The 22305-nt window shown below is 34.8% G+C and overlaps 1 protein-coding gene across 1 annotated transcript in view; it reads right to left on the bottom strand.

Annotated features, from left to right (window-relative positions):
* TNKS (tankyrase) overlaps nt 1–22305 on the bottom strand; it is a 191602-nt gene that overhangs the window by 113001 nt on the left and 56296 nt on the right. Inside the window, exon 3 of the mRNA XM_019750527.3 lies at nt 17126–17221. Coding sequence (XP_019606086.2) covers nt 17126–17221 — 96 coding nt within the window. The remainder of the gene's footprint in view (nt 1–17125; nt 17222–22305) is intronic.

Here is a 22305-nt window from a genome sequence, read left to right as displayed (position 1 = left end):
CACACACGGACACGGCTATATGATCATAGCTATTTTCTTTTCCAGGAGATTAGAAGCTCGTTAGGTCCAAAACCTGCCATAATTCAAAGTATCACCCACAACGTTTAAGCATGACATTTGGTTCAACCCATACTTTAAATCAGGGGTGTCCAAACTTTTTTCAACGTTTTTCACCAAAGGCCATATGCGGTAAAATACACAAACAGCCGGGCCACTCACTCGAGGTGAAGTACGTATTGCCTCACCTGGTTTATTTAAGTAAACTAAATATATTTTTGGAATTTGCTGCAGGCCAATTAACAATGGATCATGGCCCACGGGCACAGTTTGGCCACCCCTGCTTTAAATAATGGCGAGAGTAACATTCACATGTGAGCCTGATTAAGGTAAATACAGGGAAACATAAAAGGATCCAAGAACTTTCTATGAAGCACTAGTCCTTGAAGCTTTCAAATGTTCCCTAATTAAGAAATAAAATCTCAAGAAGAATATGCATAAAAATAGATCCTAAAAAAAAGGAATGAGTAAAATCACAAACTTTTGGTATAGTGGCATTAAACATAAAGCATTTAAATAATGCCTCCATTCTTAATTGAGTTTCTTTCCCTTCTGTTTTCATAGCTAGACTTCTCTTTTATAAATCGTCGCTAATATTTCTACTTGGCATGTTTTTGTTTTACAAAGAGTATAGGCAAGTGATTATATTATTTTCCCTTATTAGGTTTTAAAAATGAGAGAAGACCTACTTTATAAACAAGTTCAGAAAATTAGTTGCTTTTCTGGAGAAAAGGATATTCTCCCATGTCTGTCTGTTATTGCCACTGGCATTCTAATAACTTCTTAAAAACAAGAGTCGTTTTTATGTCCTGTCATAAACAATGTATCATTCACTTTCAGTGCAATGGAGGGTAATAGAATAATAGAAAAACAACATATGGAAAGCTTAGAACATCAACAGAGAAAAAAGATTCTTTTTCACTCACCTGGGGCCTATTTCCAAACACTGAAGCCAAATACATATAACTAGAATTATAAAGAGCAATGAATTTTTCCCCACAAAGGAAAAACCAGAGGGAAAGAACATAAATAAAAACTGACACACAGAATGCTACTCTTCTTCAGAAAGAAAAAAAAAATGATACAAACTGGAGAAAATGAAGTTCTGGAAATCTACAAATCAATGGACAGTCTATCTGTAACACATGCCTTATCTAGCACTGATTTCCTGTCTAATTAATCTTCTAAAAACTTCTTTTAAAAAATTCCCACAAATAAGAAAATATTCAGTCATTTCAGATACTTTTATATGTTTATCACTTTCATTCAGAAAGACTTGAACGTGTGATTCACTGTACTCCTCTCTGTGCCCAATAAGGCTGTCAATTCAGATGACTTTCAATGTTCACATAGAAAACAGTCTAGAAATTCTAACACTGTCTGAGGATGATGAAACGCACATTAGTAAGATACTCTAAATTATTGACACTCTAAGGAAGCATCATCCTTTCCCTGAGAAGACAGCATATTTCTCACCTACCTATCACAGTCAGATGCACAAAGCGAAGGCTAACTTGGTTAAAAAGCTTCCTGGGAACTAGTTAGTGCTGACCTAGCGCCCACTATGGTCATGTATCTCCACAGAATGCAGTGACTGTATGTGCCTGCTCACCTAAATAGGAACACTGACTCTTGTGTTCTCGAGGAAAAGAAAAGACAAAGAGGGTACAGATATCATTTGCTTCAAAACAATCTCAACAAATTTAATGCCCAAGAGTTTTCTTCAGAACAAGACAGAAAACAAGGAGAATTAACAATTATAACAATGCCCATAAGATGGTGTTCTGATCTAAAACCTTGATCTTTATTGATAGAAAAGAAAAACACATTTAATTTGAAGCCATACTAAATAGAAAATAACACCAATGCAGTAAGAAGTAAAATGTAAAGAAAAAGAAAAAACGGGTTGAGCTTTTTTCCTAAGCACAAATTAAAAAAATAAAGAGATTATCTGAGGTTGAAAAGGAGAAAAAATAGTACAGAGTGACCATATAATTTATTGACCAAATTCGGTTACTTTTTTTTTGCCCAGAGTAATAACTTAAAAAAAATTTTTACCTGAAATAATTTCAAACATAAAGAATAATTGCAAAGTGAGCACAGAGAACTGCTGTATTCTTTGCCTAAACTCACCAATTTTTATTATTTCATCCTTTATATTCTCCCTCTCCCTCTATATCTCTATGCATGTATATATAAGTACCGTGTTTCCCCGAAAATAAGACCTAGCCGGACCATCAGCTCTAATGTGTCTTTTGGAGTAAAAAATTATATACCGGTCTTATTTTAATTTTTGCTCCAAAGACACATTAGAGCTGATGGTCTGGCTATGCCTTATTTTTATATAAATTTTTGCTCCAAAAGACACATTAGAGCTGATGGTCCGGCTAGGTCTTATTTTCGGGGAAACATGGCAATAATTATTTTTTCTGAAACATTTCAGAAACTTGCAATACATTTGTGCCTCTTTGCCTTTTATTACTTCAATGTCTATTTCCTAAAAATAAGGATATTTTCTGGTGTAAACACTACAGTAATTAAATTCAGGAATTTTTAATTGGTACTTTTGTCTAATGTAGAGTAAATATTCCAATTTTGTTATTGTTCCAATAATATCCTTTATAGCATTTTCCCCTCTCCAGTCTAGGTTCATGTATTTTGCATTTAGCTGTCATTTCTCTTTAATCTCCTTTAATATCAAATAAGTGCTCAGGTTTTGTCTTTCAAAACATGGACATTTTTTAAAAATACAGGCCAATTACTTGGTTGAATGTGCCTAAATTTGTACTCGTGTAATGTTTCCTCATGAGATTTAGTTACACATTCCTGGCGGGAATGCCGCATAAGAGATGTTGTGTCCTTCTCAGATACTACATCTGCCAGCACACAAGCTTCATCCGACTGTCATTGTTGCTGTTAATTTTGCCTCCTCAATAAAGGTATCATCAGATTTCTTCACTATATGGTTACTGTTTTTCCCATTCCCAAGTAATAATCTATATATGGAGAACCAAGCATCTACTAACTCTTGTCTTAGCCAGTCTTTAATAAGATTGGTGAAAACGGTGATTTTCTAACTCCAACAGTCCCTCCACGTGTTATCAGCAGGCATTCCACAAAAGAAACAATTTCTCATTCATTCATTATCATTGTATGAAAACATCTATCCCTATTTTATCTAATGGGTTTAATCCATTACTGTCATTTATTTTGATGGCCAAATTGTCCCAGATTTGGTTAGTAGGATTCCCTTCAAGCTGGCTCCTGCGTCCTTTTGATATGCCTCCATTTTTTTTTTTTTTTTTTTTTTTTTGAGCTCTTCCTTACTTTCTAGCACTGTAAGCTATTCCAGGCTCATCTTATACCTTTCCTGTCATACCCTGAAATCAGTCATTTTTTTCAATGAGCTCTTTTAATAACATAGAAACCGAGATCTGGGAAGCAGGTTTGCTGCATGGCCACTGGGGTGACACATCGCTACCACGCCTGCTCTGCAGACCTAGAAGATATTTCCCTCCACGGTTCTGACACCTACAACTTCAACTCCTTTTTCTTTATCTTCCCCCATTCCATATTTGTACACTTCTTATTCCAAAGTAAGAGCCTTGGCTCCCAATACATTTATCCAATCTTACTTATTACATAAAATAGTTTTAGAACTACAATGTATCACTGCAAAACAACTTGAAAAAAGAACTCAAGGTTTGTTTGAAATTGCCACTTTCCCCTTCTAGACTGAGGGTATAAAGCTAAAGTATTGTATTCAAAATTTACTTGGACTAGTTTTTTTATTTCCTTCAGCATGGCTTTTATTTGAAATGCAGATAGTCCATTTGACTCTGCATTCAAACTTTAGGGGTTTTCCCCTATCCTTGATTTAACTTTACTTTTTGAATATGTAAAGCATTAACATGCTTCTCAACATTAAAATTACATCAAAAAGGGATATCTAGGAAACGTCTTCTCTACCCCTTTCCCACTGGAGTCTCCACCTCCTTGTAGGTAACCAATTTCCATGTTTGGTGGTTCATCATTCTTGTGTTTCATTGTGAAGAAAAAAGCAGTTAAATGGGTCTTCTTTTAAAAAAATTCCCTTGAGTATTAGTAATCTATTACTACCTAACAAATTATTCTACATTAAGACGTGGTAGCCTAAAAAAACAAATTTTATCTCATACTGAGGGTAAGGAATCTGGGGTTAGTTAGCTGGATGATTCTGATTTAACATCTCTAACAAAGTTGTAGTCAAGCTATAGGCTGGGACTACAAAATCTCAAGGCTTAAGTGAAACTGGAAACTCTGCTTCCAAGTATTCTCTTGTGGTTGCTGGCAGGCCTCAGTTTCTCACTGGCAGTTGGCGGGAAAATTCAGTACCTCCTCTATAGGCTTCTCTATAGGGCACCTCACAATATGGTAACTTGCTTCTTCTAGAACAAGTGATCCAAGAGAATGAAAAACACAAAGCCAATGAGGAAAGCCACAATCTTTTATGACCATCTTGGAAGTTACATACCATTAGCTCTTCCATATGCTATTGGTCACACAGAATAACCCTAATACAGTGTGGCAAGAGACTACACAAAGGTATGAATGTGAACAGGCAGGGTGCTTCGGTACCTCTTTGGAGGCTAGCTATCACTTCTTGTTTCTTACTAAAAGGGTAGCATACTATACATAGACTCTTTCATGCTTTGTTTCACTAAACAGTATTTCTTAGGGAATCAAACCCTTAGTTCACAGAGGAATCAAACCCTTAGTTCATCATTTTATAGACATGAAACACTTTATTATGTGTATGCACCACAGATTATTTAACTACTCTCCTATATGTGGGAATTTAGGAAGGCTCCAATATTTTGCAATTATAAATAATAGATAATTTTGCTTATATATTTTTATTGTTGAAATCATAAATTGTTAGAAAAATCCAATCTAGGTCACCAATACATTATACTCCTTTGAGAAGGTCGGTAATACATTTTCTGAAGGGATATTAAAAAGTCTAAATTTGATTTTTAAAAGTTTTATCATGCATTTCTTAAGTGCCTAATGTAAGTGGTAATATACCATGTTCCGTAATTACTACCTGCATCCAAATATCTCTGTAAAGAACAACACAAACACAGACAGCAGCAACATCACTAAACCAAAAGTAAAACACGTAAAAGAAAAAAGGCAAATGTTTCAGTGGCTACTAATGGCTTCTGTACAAAAGGGGTAACAATTAGGTAGAGGAGATATGGCATACCAATCTCTAAGTGTCCGTGAAAGAGTTCAAGTGGCTCAAAAGCTGTTTAAAGAAATGGAGTTACCTGGAATTGATGGAAAAAGTCATAGGCCAATAAATATTTTTATGAAACAATAGGAAGATGAATTGTATATGAGAAAATAGTATTGAATTAATACTTAATTTTCCAAGTGTGATAAGTGTGTTCTGGTTCTTAGGAGATACATGTTGAAGTAGTTCAGTGTGAAGCACCACAAAGTCTGCAAGTCACTCTCAAATGGTTCAGAGAACAAAAAGAAAAAAATATACATAGAGAAAAAGATACAACACAAATCTGGAAAATATTAACAATTGATGAATCTACTGGAAGAATATATAAGTATTTATTTTACTATTTTTAACTTTTCTACAAGTTGGAAATAGTTCAAAAAAATAATAAACATTGAGGAAATAGCAGTAGGAAAGGTTGACATTAGCAATGACATATGAATCATGCAATTCAATAGCTGAACTGTATTATTCCATGGTTGAGAAAACAATTTTGAGGGAAAATGGCAGCTGAATTTACATCAAGCAGTATAATCTATAAAAATTTCATTGTATTTCAATATATGAAATCTGTCATCTTTCTACTTATCAAAGGTTTAATTACAAGTTTCAGCTACTAATGTAATTAAGTTCTCTGGGTATATAAATAATAATAACACATAAAATTGCCACTAATGATTTACCCAAAGCTATTTTCAAAGATTTTAATGTAGAATTTGATTACTTTTTAACATACAAGCCAATGTTGATCTCTCTTTTTTAATAATAAAATGTATAAATGAATCATTTCATGATAACTAAATCTATATTCTGTAATTCGATTCATGTTGAAAATTCTTAAAAATTTGTTATCTTTTTCTTGGGGGGTGGGAAATCAACCAACCATGTTAGATTTTTTTTTTCCAACCACGTTAGATTTTGTTTTAGCACTATTTTGAAAAAGTCTTTTGTAACTGAAGGAATAAGATGAAAAATCAAAAAGAGGAAAAAAAGAAAAAAGAGAGAAAAAAGGAAAAAACAAGAATGGGATTACAGATATAAAACTTAAAGTTTTATAGATTGGAATGAGAGATATTTCAAAGCAAAACATAGATTTATCTTTTGACTGTGATATCTAATTAAGTCTACCAAAAAAAAGAAAAGAGAGACAAGGTTATTTATTCAAATGATAACACCCAATTAGGTTAGTTTTCAGCAAATTTTCTTCTACTACACCAGATAATAATTTTATATAATAATTATCAATGGCTTCTTTCTCGTCAGTACATTTTTATGACCTCTAAGCAAACAAGTGAAAATATACATACAAAAATGATGCCACACTGGAGTAGAATTGTTCTCAGTCTTGGATGGTTCCCAATCTTTTGTCTACCCTAAAATGGTTCTTGACTGTGACAATATCATGGCTGAGGGTGGGGAAGTTGGGGCATGGAACATCATGAGGCAGTATATACTGTTTCATCAAGGGGAAAAACAATCCAGTGAAAGGAGGCGTTATAGTAAAGTATTTCTGGGTAAAATTATGAAATATTTTAAAAATTCTGAGGGTTTATCTAGAGAATTAGGCAATCCAAAAACACCAACTGAATAGAAAAGTTTTAGAATCTCCCTCTTGGTAGGTTATTTCATTCATATAGGATTATGATTTTTGTGTTACTATACAACCGATGATCTGTAGTTTTTCTTCAATAACCAAAGCTACTATTATTGAGATTTTAGTATAGGCCAGACATTGCACTATGATAGGAAAGTTTATACAGTATAAGTTTATATCCAAAAAGTGCTTTTCTTTTTTTTTTTTCATTGATGAGATGAAGATTCCTTTTTTTTTTTAAATCAGGATGATGTTTCTTTCTTCTTTTTTTAAATAATTTCGTTTTCTTTCTTTCTTTTTTTTTTTTTTTTAAGATTTTTATTGAGGAAGGGGAACAGGACTTTATTGGGGCACAGTGTGTACTTCCAGGACTTTTTTCCAAGTCAAGTTGTTGTCCTTTCAATCTTAGTTGGGGAGGGTGCTGTTCAGCTTCAAGTTGTTATCCTTTCAGTCTTAGTTGTGGAGGGCGCAGCTCAGCTCCAGGTTCAGGTCCAGTTGCCGTTGCTAGTTGCAGGGGGCGCAGCCCACCATCCCTTGCGGGAGTTGAACTGGCAACCTTGTGGTTGAGAGGACGTGCTCCAACCAACTGAGCCATCCGGGAGCTCAACGGCAGCTCAGCTCAAGGTGTTCTGTTCAATTTTAGTTGCAGGGGGCGCTGCCCACCATCCCTTGGGGGACTCGAGGAATTGAACTGGCAAAACCTTGTGGTTGAGAGCTCACTGGCCCATGTGGGAATCGAACCGGCAGCCTTCGGAGTTAGGAGCATGGAGCTCTAACAGCCTGAGCCACCAGGCCGGCCCCCGAAGATTCCTTTTTAAAAACCACCTAACTAACTAAATAGCAAGTTTGTTAGTTTATTTTAGAGTGGTTGGAAGTGACACTTGCAAATTCTGGGATCTACAAACCAACACAGATTAAACAAACAAACAAAACACCAGATTGGATGATTTACCAAAGGTCCCTTTCCATATTTTCTTCGTATTGTCAACGGCAGCTTCCCTACCTCCTGTATCATTTTTTTTACATTTTTATATTTTTGGAATGCTGTTTTGATTTTACCATGTTATGTTGTTATAAGAAAACAGGTCTAGTTTTTTAAGTACCTATCAACTGAATGATCATTCATTTAACAAATATTTATAGAATGTTGAGTATAAACAACAAACAAGAAGGAGAAAGTCCCACTTCTCAAGCAGCCCGTACTGGAATTCAGGGGTTGGGAGTCAGGCAATAAATAAGCAAAAGAGTAAATGAATGAAATCATTTCAGTGATAGATGGGTGATGTAAAAGGGTGGCTGGCAATTGGACTGGACACTAGTTTATCTGAGGGGTCAGGAAGAGCTTATTTGAGGTAGTGATTTTTGAGTTGAGACCTTTTATGTATCAAGAGAAAGTAGTTAAGTGAAGCTTTGAAGAAAAGAGCATTTCAAACAAAGGAACCAGAACACTAGGGAGAGAACAGAGAAGGTAGAGAAAGAATCAAGACAGAAACCAGCTTGAAGTCTATGAGTCATAGAGAGGAGGCTAGTGTGGCTGGTACATAAGGAGCAACAGGGAAAGAGCTGAACTATGCATCAGATAAGTAGATAGAGGACAGATATAAAGTTTAATTTTATTCTAAGAGTGATTTTTAAGGAAATGAATGAAATAAACCAGTTAGTGTTTAAAAACATTTCACTGGTTGCTATGTAGAGAATGGGCTAAAGGCTGACACAGAGCAGTCAGGGGGCTGTCAGCAGTGGTCTAGACAAACACTGTTCAAAGTAGCTCGTCTACAACAAGATCAGGAGCTTGTATCAGATTGTTAATGCAATGCTTTCTCATCAAGGAAGTCCTGCTGTTAAAAAAGTTAGCTAAATGAAGGAGTACTTAGTGTTGTAGTTGATTTATATTCTGGTGCTGGTCCCTTACCTCACTGCAGGCCAGAAACAAACAGTTCATCAGAACCAGCGTACAGACCACACTTTGGTTAAGTCTGATCCAAATCAGAATTCTTGATGGCAGTAGCAAAGACTGAGAGAAATAGATTTGGAATAGATTTTGGAAGTTAAACCAACAGAATTGGGTGATGAAGTCAATACAAGGTATTGAGGACAAGAGAATCATCAAATCTGACTCATAAGTTTTTGGCCTGAGCAACTGCGTAGATGGTGGTGCCCTTTCTTAAGAGAGGAAAGAATGGGGTCCAAGCTTGATGGGCACGGCAATGGGGTTGGATAGGGAGATAAAGAACTCTGAGTTGGTCATGTTAAGTTTGAGATGTCTATTAGACAACAAGCTGGCAATGTCAAGTACGTAGTAGGATATATACTTCTGGAGCTCAAGGGAGAGGTCAGCACTAGAGCTATAAATCCGGGGGATAAGCAGTTTGAGGAAAGAGTCTTGAGCATATAATTACTATTTAAAGTCAATGGACTGGATGACATCACCCAGGAAGTTAGACAGGGACGAGTCAAAATCCTAGGACTAAACCTGGGACCTTATAATATTTAGACATGGAGCACAGGAGACTCAGCAAGAGAAGGATCCCTCAGTGAAATGGGGGGGGGGGGGGAGAAGCAGGAGTGTGTGGTAGCCTAGAAGCCATTAGAAGACTGTTTCAAAAAGGAAGCTGTAATAAATCATATTGAATGCTGCCGAGAGGCTGCACAAGGAAGTGACCATATATAAGATGGAGTTTACTGATAAAGTTGGGGAGAAAGAAGAAAACATTTCAGTACAGTGGTTAGGGACAAAAACAGGAAAAGGTGCATTTATTTCAGAATAAGTGTGAAAGTAGAGAGCAACCATGGACAGCTCCCTAAGCTCGGCAGCGAAGCAAAAAAAACTACCTCTGCAGGGAAGTTCTCAAACTTGAACTTCTTGCGTCAGCATGACTGGAGGGCTTATGAAAAACACAGATTTCAGAGTCCCACACCCAGGACTTCCGATTCAGTAAGTTTGGGATAGAGCCTGCAAAACTGAATTTCTAACAAGTTCCCAACTGCTGTCAGAGTTGGTGACCCAGGGATAACACTAACCTAGAGATAAGGATAAATTACGGAAAATTACAAACTGTTGACGAGCCCCTGAAAAATTGGGTTGATAATATTGAAAGTCCAATGAAGCAAAAAACAAGCTCACTATCAGTAAGATACAACTTATCAAGTGTTTCCTATGTATCATGCACTAAGTGCTTTCAAATAAATTTATTCTGTATACAACCCTAGAAGTGGGTATTATCACTTCCACTCATTAAATGAGAAAATGTAGGAAACTGGGGCTTACAAAGGCAAAGTAACTGTCCGAGTTTACACAATTAGTAAGCAGAACTGGGGTTTAAATGCAGATGCTCTTGATTCCAAAATTCTTGTAAGTGTGCTGTACAGCCTATGCTGTACAAGCATAGCATAGGCAATAAATGCAAGCACCTATGGCAATAAAGCCATAAACCTGCTGCTAGCGACGGCTTCTCCTCGGTGTAGCATAAAACATGTTGAAAAGAGCAGTGACACCTGGGGTCATCAACAATCCTATTCCAAAGCGTCACTAAACTGTTCCCTGAGCAAACAGGTATGCACACGTATTAGCCTCTTCCTACCAGCGAGTTAGTACATGTTCTGTATTAACATCTCCTTAAGCAGCTTGTAGGAAGGAGTGAAGTATAAGTGTAAGGACAATGCTCCTTGGAAAGTACAGAAGAAAAGTAGGTATCTGTTCAAAGAAGGTTTTTGTTTTAGGTCAACTTATATCTTTTGCATCATATTCTGCTCCACTTCCCTTAACCTTTTGAATGAGTAATATAAGCCAGGGACACTGACAAAGCCGGAATACAGCAGGAAAAGATGGTACTCTGTAAAAATTCTACCAGTAAATTCTCCAATATTGTTAGTTACTTTAATAATGGATCCTCTTTGATGCTGAATAACTTCCTATCATCCCAACACTCAACAACACCACATTTTTTTAAATAATTAAAACCCATGACATATGTTCAGTGACTTTTTAAAGTTTCAGAAAAATAATTCTTTTAAATTAGACAAACTAGGAAAACACTGGCTGCTGGGCTACTCCAACCCTAGAGCTGAGTCAAAGAGTAAATAGAACTAATGAAAAGCATACAAAGAAGATCATAAAAGAGGGAACTATGGGCTTCTCTATCAGTTATCTATTGATAAAGCAGCAGGCTGTGGATAACTTTCCCTTTTAGTCAGAATTATTTCAACTGTAAGTACTGAAATCATAATTTTGCTTTTTAGCCAGTTAAAAATGTTAAAGCATTAAACAACCATGTTCTCTGCAGTAGCATGTGAATAGCATTGAGGGTCCAATACACTCCTTATAACTCAATTGCTTACCTCTAGGTTTCTGATGAGCAGGTAGATTTAGAAAAATAGGCATGCCACAAAAATTCGCACTGTTCATGCAGTTTGAATGCTTGATGAATGCTTACATCCTCAGAGTATCCATGAGTAATGACTGATTCCATAGAGTGATGACTGATTAAAAATAATTTCAAGGCTTCTGCTTCTAGGAAAATGGAATAAATGTACTTTTCCCTATTCTTCCCACTAACTACACCTAAAAAAACCTGGGCATTATATATAAAATAAACATAAGAAGACACTCAAAGGTGGATAGAAAAAGGCAGACTGGTTAGGGATTTTGCTACCCAAAGGAACAATGGTGGTGAGTTCCCAACTTCTTTTTGTCCCACATACACAGTCTTAAGAGAATCATCTGGCAACCTAGAAATACCAATACACACACACACACACACACACACAGCCTGCTATCTCTAGCCAAAGGATCAGGAAAAGAACAGCCCAGAAAGACAGAAAAACTTTAGATAATAACCAGTCTATTGCAGTGAAATACTACCAAAACCCCCCAAAAGCAAAAGTATAAAAACTGGGGCCCCACCCCGACCCATGAAGCAAAGCCCTAGTGATGAGCCTAGATTTGCAAGCTCACCAGGAGCCAAAACTTTCATCTCTGCCAGGTAATAATGAGCCCTTCCTCACCACAATGTCAGTGGAGACCATAGGTTGCCAGACACTTTCACTACAGCCCAGTGGTAAGGAGGCCAGCCCTCCTCCTATCCCGCAATATCAGTGGAGGCCATGTGGGGAATATCATCAAGGATACAGAAGAACTCAACAACACCATCAACCAATAAGATCTAATAGACACTTACAGGACACCATCCAACAACAGCCCAAAACACATTCTTTCCATGTGCCCATGGAACATATATCAAAATAGACCAAATTCTGGGCCACAAAATAAAATTTTTAAATGAAAAGAACTGAAAACAAAGAGTGTTGTCCGACCACAATGGAATCAAACTAGAAAGCAGTATCAGAATGGTAATAGAAAAATATCCGAACACTTAGAATTTAAACAACGTACTTCTACTAAACAATCTATGGATTAAAGAGGAAGTCTCAGAGAATTAAAAAAGAATACATTGAAATGAATGAAAATAAAAATAGAACATCTCAAAATTTGGTGCTATAAATTTCCCTCTAAGTACAGTTAAAGCTGTACTTAGAGGGAAATTTATAGCACTAAAATGCATATATCAGAAAAGGAAAAATCTCAAATCAAATTTCTAAGCTACCACTTCAAGAACCTAGAAAAAGAGTGACATAAACTCAAAGAAAGCAGAAGGAAATAATAAACATACGAAGAGAAATCAATAAAATTGAAAACAGATTAAAAAAATCAATGGGATAGAATTTTTCTTTAAAAAAAATCAATAAAATTGACAAACTTCTGGGCAACACATAACACAGAACAGAAAACACAAATGACCAATTATTAGGAATGAAACAGGGGTATCACTACAGATTCTTCAGACATCAAAAGCTGTCTAACAAAACAAAAACAACAAACAACTCTACACACAGATATTTTGACAGCTCAGATGAAACCGACCAATTCCTTTAAAGACATAAACTATCAAAACTCACACTAGGAAAAATATATAACCGAATTAGCCCTATACCTAAAAATAAATTGAATCAATAATAATCTTCCAAAAAAAGAAAGTGTCAGGCCCAGATGGTTTCACTGGTGAAAACATTTAAGGAAAAAATAATCTCTTTCAGAAAATAAAAGCAGATGGAACACTTCCTAACTCATTCTACGAAGCTAGCATTACCCTAATCCCTAATACCAAAATAAAGACAAGTGGGGAAAACTAGACAATAATACTTCTTTTGATGAAATGTTTTGTATTTTGACTGTATCAATGTCAATATCCTGGCTGTGACACCATAATATAATTTTGCAAGATGTTACCACCAAGGAAAAATAGTAGAGGGTGCAGGGGACCCCTCTGTATTATTTCTTCAACTGCATGTGAATATACAATTATGGCAAGATAAAAGTTTAACACAAATTTCGAATAATAAGAGTTATTAACCCTTACAATATCAAAGCATTATTGAATTCTAATGTCACATGTGCTATTTTAAGAAAGCAAATGTTAACAGTAATTACATTTAAAAGAACCAAATGAAATAGCAATTTGGTTGTAGTTGAAGCTCTAATACAAATGGTAATGAATATGCTATAAGGTTTACTGGGAAAAATGACAGCTGCTTTCAGGGTAGATACTAACAAGTTATTATGCTTCACAAGTATGCCATTTTTTTGATGAGTTGAAAGATCATGCTGGTTTTAATGATGTAAGCCTGCTGGCTTTAATTACACAAAATGTTGATGGGATGAGCTTGAAATATTAGAGTGTTGGGTTATCTAAAGAGAAGAGTTTCTAATCTCTCTCTCTCTCTTTCTCTCTCTCTCTCTGTCTTCATACACACACACACACACACACACACACACACACTCACATCTGCCTGTAACTCATGTTAGGTTTATTTACATTATTCGAATTGCCTCTTACCTACGAATAGGTCAAATATTCTGAATATTACATCTTTCCTTATAAATTCTAAATATTGTTTTACTACTTTCAAAGGAACGTTAGTCAATCCTACTGACTTGAAAGAAAGGCAAGAATAGTGTTTATAAAGTTGTATAAATCAATTTATTACCAATTAATTAATTTTATTATATGATAAATCCTACAGGTAATATTAATAAGGTAAATTTTCTATTTTTGAAAGGGACAATCTTTAAGCTAAGAAACTAGTGAAACATTATCTTAACAGATTGAAGTTAAGCCCTGAGTTTATGGGTCAGTCTAATTTTTCAAATGTGTTTTGTATTACATCCTTCTAAATGAACAGATAGGCAAAAAAATCTGATTCGGCATCTATAAGAGCACTGATTCTGGACCCAAACTACTTGAGTTCCAAAAAATCCCAATAATTTCCCTTAATGAACTTGTAAAAGGAACTTAATCTCTGCATCTGCAAAAATAGGTGCAATGATAATATCTGTCTAGGAGCAGTGCTGTTGTGAGGATTCAATGCCCTTAGAACAGCGCTTGGCTAACAGAAGCCCTCAGGAGTTGTCAGCTATAAAAATTATCATCATTATCATCAGTATTATTACTACTGTATTTTACATTAAGCTAATTTCTAAAAGAAAGTTTAGCTTGCTATAATAATTATCTAGAAAACAATTTAATAAAAACCAATCAAATTAAGTACAATCAAAACTAATCAAAAACAAAAAACTCAAGATTTCTTCTAAGCATTTATCATTCACTTAATACAATTCAGTGAAGAGTTTGATGAATCTCTCCAATTAATTATTCTTTTCAAAATACCTAAGTAGACTACCCAAAGCAAATGGCTATATGCTGGGGGTGTCTTAACTGTAAAACTGAGGGTTTTCTGTTGTTTTATATAGCTTTGTAAAAGTCTATGCATTCTTCATGCAGAATTGGGTATTATTTATACATTTTAAAATACTCTATAAAAAGAGATTTTCACTTTGCTAATTTCCTTTAAGAAATATACATATGTACCTTTAAACAGTTTTGGCTAATGCATAAAAGTAGTAACATAAAAGATACTACAAAGTAGTCTTTAGCAACTAAATTCCCCAAAAAGAAAAAAAAAAAAAGAACAGAAATTTCACTCTCAAGGTACCTAATGATACTACAACTGCATCTGCCACAAAAATAAAGAATGCCACATAACCCAGAATAATCTCTAGTAACTCTAAATAAGGCAGTCCTTTCAAAAGATTCTTTTTATCTATATTTAATCTTTTAAATTTAGCTTTGGAAATAATACTTCCACTATAACTCCAAAGAACTGCTTAGAAGAGAACCTGCATAAGCAGAAAACCATTTTGGAATATATTTCATTTAAGGGTGATTTCACTGCATTATATAAAATGAATGTATAAATATCACTAGCTTATATTTTCTACAAAATTAATTACTATTACCAGAATGCTTTTCTTTTACATCATAACAACTGTAAAGTTGTATGTCATTTCCAAAAAAGTAAAGATTCTTGAAAAGAACAACTAATGAACAGTATTACGAACAAGAATTAACATCTTCCTTATCTAAGCAAAGCACATGCTAGATGCTTTTCAAATCAAGTTTAATAGATATGGTATCTATTCTTCAGGAAATCTAGTCTCCATGAGTTATTATGCCACAGAGCTCTTTCCCAAACTAACAACTGCCAATATAATCTCCTCTGAAATTCATCTCAAATTAGGAGATAGCTTCTTGTTGTTAATTAACTTGTATTTAAACTTTGTCTTTTAGAAAAATGTAAGTGGATCTAAAAGCAGTGTTGCTTTAAATGAATCTAACAAATAGACAAGGAAGGCGTTGAGGGCTGAAGAGAGAAAAGGTCAGAGGGAGGACACTTAGATATAGAGACAGTCTTAGTCAGCATTTATAATCTACCCCTATTACTAGGAACCGTATTTCTCCTTTGGTCAGGGACCCCTCCAAAGCTACTATTGTTGCCCAGGGTTTTGTTAAAAGAAGACACTGAAAGGCTGCAGAGCCTAAGCAGGCCTGAGGCTATTTTAATTTCATTATTTAAAATTTTATAATTATATTTAAATTTCTTATTATCTACACAGGTTTAAAATAGCTTTATCCGTCTAGTGTATGTTATCTTGATTCAGCAGCCCAATCAGCTAACCTTTTAATTAAGAAAAATCGTATTACTCTGATTTAGCAGAGATGAAATCAATTTTAACACGGTGGGAAGTTGTCTTTCTATGCAGAGTTAGTAAGCAGAATTCCACATATTTTCAAAGCTTTTTGTATATAAATGTTTCCAATTCACCTCAGAATCTTTGTTAAAAATGCACAGCACGACACTAAACTTAAACAATGAACAAAAGATTTATTTTCTTCAAACATGGCAAATTTAAAGAAAGTTGAAAATCATTTACTTTTACACAACCATTTAAAACAATACTGTTAGCACTGCAGTGACAAATAGGCTCCAAATTGCAAAGGTCAGTTAAGTAAAAGAAGGCAAAGGCAGCAGAACTCAGACACTAAGAATAAAAACAAAAATAGATCCAATGCAGCATTTTGAGAATGAAGATCAATGAAAACAGCCGCTCAACTCCCTATCATTTACAGCGTTATTTTCTACACTGTTACGAGAGAGCCTTTCTATTCTAGCATTTCTTCTTTGCTGGTTCTTGACATTTGTCTTAATAAAACCAATACTTAAGCCAAAAATGTTTCATTATGTGAAATAAAAAGGTAATACATTGCCTCAGTTAACAGATACTTAGCTATCAAGGTAAAGTGAGAAGATAGGACAAAAATATAAACAGGATGGCAAGGAAGAAGCAGCATCATAATTTATTTACCTATTGATCTAAGTAATAAGGCAGCAGGTTGTCTTTCTGATCAAAACTACTTTTACAAAGTAATACAAATGCCCTTTCCTGCTCTATAGTGAAGGTCTTCAAAAGAATCAACTGAGAGGATGAGGTACAGGAAAATTATGATCTAAATCATAAAACAACAACTGAAAACATGAGTGAATATGTTATTTAATGCTGTGATTCCAAAAATTCTAAGTACAATAAACAATCTTATTGCTTATGCTTATGAGAGCATAGTAATTAATGAGACAGCTAATGTACCAAATCAGTAATGAAGATAATGATATATATATATATGTATGTATGTATAATTTGTTGAGCTTAATCAGCAGAAACAAATAAAATTCAGTGCATAAAGATTTTCTCAAATCAGGCCAGTAGTTCCATAGATAAAATAATTTGGTAGCTCTGGTTTTCTTACCTGTAAGGACAGCTTTTGCTGAAGGGTCTGCCAGGTCCAGGGCTGATTTCCCGTCAGTGTTCCGAATGTTTGGATCAGCTCCGTGCTGCAGCAGCACTGTGCAGGGAAAGCAGAAACAGTATCTTACCTCAGGGATACAAAGATTATTTACTGGTAAGTGTCGTCTCGGCATGGTGTAGGCATAAACATACATTGCACAATTTTTTCTCTTTCAAGAAAAAAAAAGAAGAGGAGAGAAAAAGAAAAAACGGGGAAAAGGCACTGCAGCAAAGGATCTTCTCTAGAGTAAAGCAAAGTTGGCAACTTATGGTACAGTATTATCACATGACTTAACATTATAAACATGAAACCAGAAAAATCTTGCAACAGACAGTTTGGGTTTGCCTCCCTCAGGCAGCAGGATGGGAAGCTGTGTGCTCACTGCCTCACACTGTGCAATACGCTAACTGTGACCCTGCCCTATCTTTACTACCACTGTGGCTGCTTGTTGCTGCTGCTGCTTTACTGCTGAATTTCCTAATGCTTCCTCTCCTCAGAAGAGTTGTAATACTGTGCAAGCCTTTTAGTGGCTCACTGCTTACATATGAATCTCACCCTAACATACTGGCTTGCTTCCAAGAAGTTTCACAGACACAGTAATGCATGCAACTCTGGTCCCCTGCAGTCGAGCTGCAAAAAAGAACTGCCTTCTACAATAATTCTTTCCATCAAAAATGTTTAGAAACAGAAACTCTACCACTATAATACAGGCTAAGAAATAAATGTTGAACATACTATATTGGGTAGAAAGTAGCTATGGAGAACTCTTAGATATGGGGGTTCCCAAAATACACTTAAATCACTGTTTAAATAAGATCCATATACAATAATTTATTATTCTAAAACATTTCTCAACTATATCTGGTGTATGTGTGTATGGAGGGAAGGCAGAGGATGACAGGTGTTGCTTTAACACTCCTCAACCAATGGTTAAACTAATATACTAAAAACTTGTCCAAATACTGTGTTTCCCCCAAAATAAGGCCTAGCCGGACAATCAGCTCTAATGAGTCTTTGGAAGCAAAAATTAATATAAGACCCAGTCTTATTATAATATAATGTAATATAATATAGTACCGGGTCTTATATTAATGCTTGCTCCAAAAGAGCAAAGATGCATTAGAGCTGATTGTTCAGCTAGGTCTTATTTTCAGGGAAACATGGTAAGCACAGTTCAATTACAAGTTATTCTAACAGTTCAAATAGTTAAGATTTTATGTACTCCTGGAGAAAACAGGAGTTGTTACCACTTACCACTATACTATAGCATAAATTTAAAACAAAGCAGAAATATTAAATTCAAAGAAGTGTTTAAATATGTTATATAATGTCTAAAAACACCAGAGCCACTACTGCTAATGAGTCCCAAATTTCACTCATTGATAATTTCATGCTAAAGTACATACATTCTTTAGGGATAGTTGGAAGGCAATCCTCATATATTATTAAGTAATAAGTCCTGCTGTTTGTAAAGCACTTCCTCTTTAATGCATAAGCCATCTAGTCAATCGCTTTGTTATAACATACAAAGGAATAGCCTTACCTAGAATAAGGACACAGATACTGGGACAGTGTTTATTAGCATTTTAGCATCTCTTGCATAAATCTTGGGCACTTGCAGATTTGAGATCATAAAGACTAGCCATGACTTGAAAATATACAATGAGATTTTGCCAAAACATTCTATATTATTGTATTCTTGAATGTAAGCAATGGACATAATTATTTTCTAGATGTTTATAAACTGACTGAGGTAGAATAAAGTAGCAAGTACCACAATATCGAACTGTAGTAATCTTCCCTCATAATGAATAAGCTTTCACCGCAACATTTTTTTTTTATTATTCCAGGAAGAAATCCCAATGTGAAGATTTGGCTTTTAAAGGGGCCTTATCATGAAGCTGATTCATGCATCAAGTGCAAAGCTGACAGTTATATCTTTATTTAATTGCTGAGTGGTCACATGCAAAGGGTAGGAAAACGAAGAAATAAGCTGCCATGAAAAGCAGAGTTTTTCATTGTACATATCAAGAACTTCAGAACCTGCTTTAAGCAAGAAAGCAGTATGTTAATTTAACAAAGCTTGACTATAATATGATGGGAACTTGTATTTTGCAGCTTAATGAGTGGTAGAGGCAAAACACTGAGAGCCTTATTATTCCTCGAAAAGTCACCTAAAACCTCAATCTTTTCTGTTGTAGCCAGTACTTCACCTATTATATCCTTGCTGTTTTGCAACAGAAATCTGCCACTACAGTTTAGTTATAGTTTTCCTTCATTTTAGGTGATTTTTAAAGGAGCAATCTTTTTAGTAGAAAGAATCTGTTTTCTAGATATTTCTGAGTCCTACCTATCTCCTTCATTGGACTTGAACATACAGAAACATCCAATGCAGAGCAATGTAGCAATAGGGAAGAAATTGAATTTGCCAAACCAGATGCTGATAACAAAATCCACGTTAGAAAATATTTAACCATTTTTAATTTACCAGATAAGAGTTAAAAACAAACAAACAACAACTCAATAGAGTTTTAGCAGCAAGAAGAGTATCTAAAACTAGACCAGAGGGATCTAAACTCACCTAACTTTTATAAAAGGGGATTGCTGAGAGGATTAAATGAGAACCAAAAGTGGCATAATATGTATCAGCTAATGATAATATTTAAAGCACATTTTAAAAAATGTAGACCCTGTTTGTACTCGCAACTCTATCAGTATTAATTTTGCCCTAAAGCCAGATCTTCAGATCTTCCCTTTTTCTGTGAAGGCCCAGGCAGCAGATATATTGGGCTTTGTAGGCCCTATGGTCTCATTCTCAACTACTCTTCTCTGCCTCAACCCCACCATTACGGAGGGGAAAGCAGCCACAGACAATACTTAAAAGAATGTGTGTGTGGCTGTGTTCCAATAAAATTTTATTTAAGGACATGGAAATACGAATTTTGTATAATTTTCATGAGTCACAAAACATTATTATTATGAATTTTTAAAAATTATTTTAAAATGTTAAAATAATTCTTAGTTTGCAGGAAATACAAAAAATAAGGGATGAGTTGGATTTGGTCCATGGATTATAGTTTGCCAACCCTGACCTTGGGCAGTGATACATAAAGTGCAATCTATGGCTGTTCTAATCCCAGAACTCTTTGTAATCCAACTACATTGAGATAATCAAAGAACTGAATATGTCATTTTAAAATCACTTGTTCCAATACTTCATTTTTATTATAGTGTACAAAATAATTGGCCTGTTATGCACTGGGTAGGGAAAACACTGGTACTCTACCACAGACAGTTTCAGAAGCACTGAGCAGGGTACCTGTAAAATTCTCTGGGCCTCAGTTCTCAGATCTATGAAGTGAAGAAGTTGGATTAGACAGATGATTTCTAGATATCTAGGTGAGGCCTGAAACCCCTTATAATGCTTTTAGAGTTATAGCCAAAGACCTGAAGCATTAAGATCTAAACTCTTTTTAAAAAAGGTATCTTCTAATACCAGAAGAACAGCACATACATGAGGCAAAGGTAACAACAATGCCTTTTAAGAATGTCGGTCTGTCCTTGAAGTGGCAAGAGGATTCTGGATGCTTCAAAATTTGCTTTCAAAGTTCTAAGCTACCCAAGGGAATAATAAAATGTGATGCCTAATACATAATACAATTAGAAATTCATCTTGTAAAATCAATATACATTGTCAACACACTAATATAAAACAGATTCTTCTTTGAAAGTAGCACAAATATGTGAAGCAAAGTTCCCAAATATATAAACAACATACCAGCTAAGGTATGAAAGAAAAACAAGGAAATAAAAATCTGAGTAATATTCATTACATAAATTCAAGGCTACTGTGGCCACTCAAAATCTCCTTGTGCCATCTCCTTGTACCAATCAGAGCCTTAGCAAATCTCAAATCTCAAACTACTGGGCTGTGTCCAGTTCTCCTGATGTAGCTCAAATCTCGTTCTCTCCTTTTGGGGAGAGAAGGATGAAGAAAATATAGCAGCTGGCATAACAACAGACAGTTAAAACTAAAGGAGGACCACAATATTCAAAACGTCATTCTCAAAAGAGCTTATGGCAAGAAGGACATGTGATTCTCCTATTTCTGGTGCAAACTTCATCTCCAGTGAGCCAGATTCAGAAAGCACGCCTTTAGCCTGTGACCAATGCAGCAGAGACTGAAATTCTTTCATTTAATTGCACAAAACTTTTCAATTTAAGCACTCGTATCACTTTAAATCTTCCAAATAAAAATATTTCTAGACATATGCAAAGCCTCATCCTGTCAAATTTCTAGAAAAATACAAAGTGTTATTAGGATAAACTGCATTTAACTATAGGAACATTACTAACTGATTAAAGAAGATAGAAGAAATAAAAACAATGTGATTTTTCCCAACTGAAAATGTAGCAAGCCTTTTAGGTAAATTATCAAATGTGACTTAGTATAGTTTTCACTTTAAAATATTGTAAATTCTTTATTATGTGAATTTTAGAGCTACATTAACGGTCTAAAACTGCTCCTCACAATGAACAGTAAAAGAAGTTATATTTATGTTAAAAGGTTTTCCAAGTAATTCATAGTCACCTTACCCTTTAAGAGTATAGATATTCATTTGACTGAGTTTCAAAAATTGAATCACACAAAGGACCAAGTTCAATAAACATTTTAGTAAATAAAATTACCTTCATAGCAGAATATCAATGGACAAAATTTTAGCTATCTATAATCTTCAATGTATAGGATTTTCACCAATACGCATGATTTTAAGAAACAAATTATTTTTTTAAAGTGATATTATATATATATATATAGAGAGAGAGAGAGAGATATACAGAGGGTGCCAAAAAAATGTATACACATTTTAAGGAAGAAAAAAAACTGTATTAAAATTGTAATACTCACTATATACTGATAACCAAAGATGAATACAAGTCATGTGTATACATTTTTTTGGTACCCCTGGTATATTCAGACCTCCTCTTCTATAGAAATATGTACAATATCAGAATGGTATAATACTACATAATGGCATAATATTATACCACTATAATACTACATATTTATATACTATATATATTTTTTGAAAAGCCATTTATCTTTTTATTGCCGTTTATCTTTTCATTCAAGATATACT

The sequence above is a fragment of the Rhinolophus sinicus genome, chromosome 16, assembly GCF_057876585.1.
Source record: "Rhinolophus sinicus isolate RSI-liver-muscle chromosome 16, RSI-T2T, whole genome shotgun sequence".
Classification (NCBI taxonomy): domain Eukaryota; kingdom Metazoa; phylum Chordata; class Mammalia; order Chiroptera; family Rhinolophidae; genus Rhinolophus; species Rhinolophus sinicus.
This window is presented reverse-complemented; position numbering and strand designations above follow the sequence as displayed.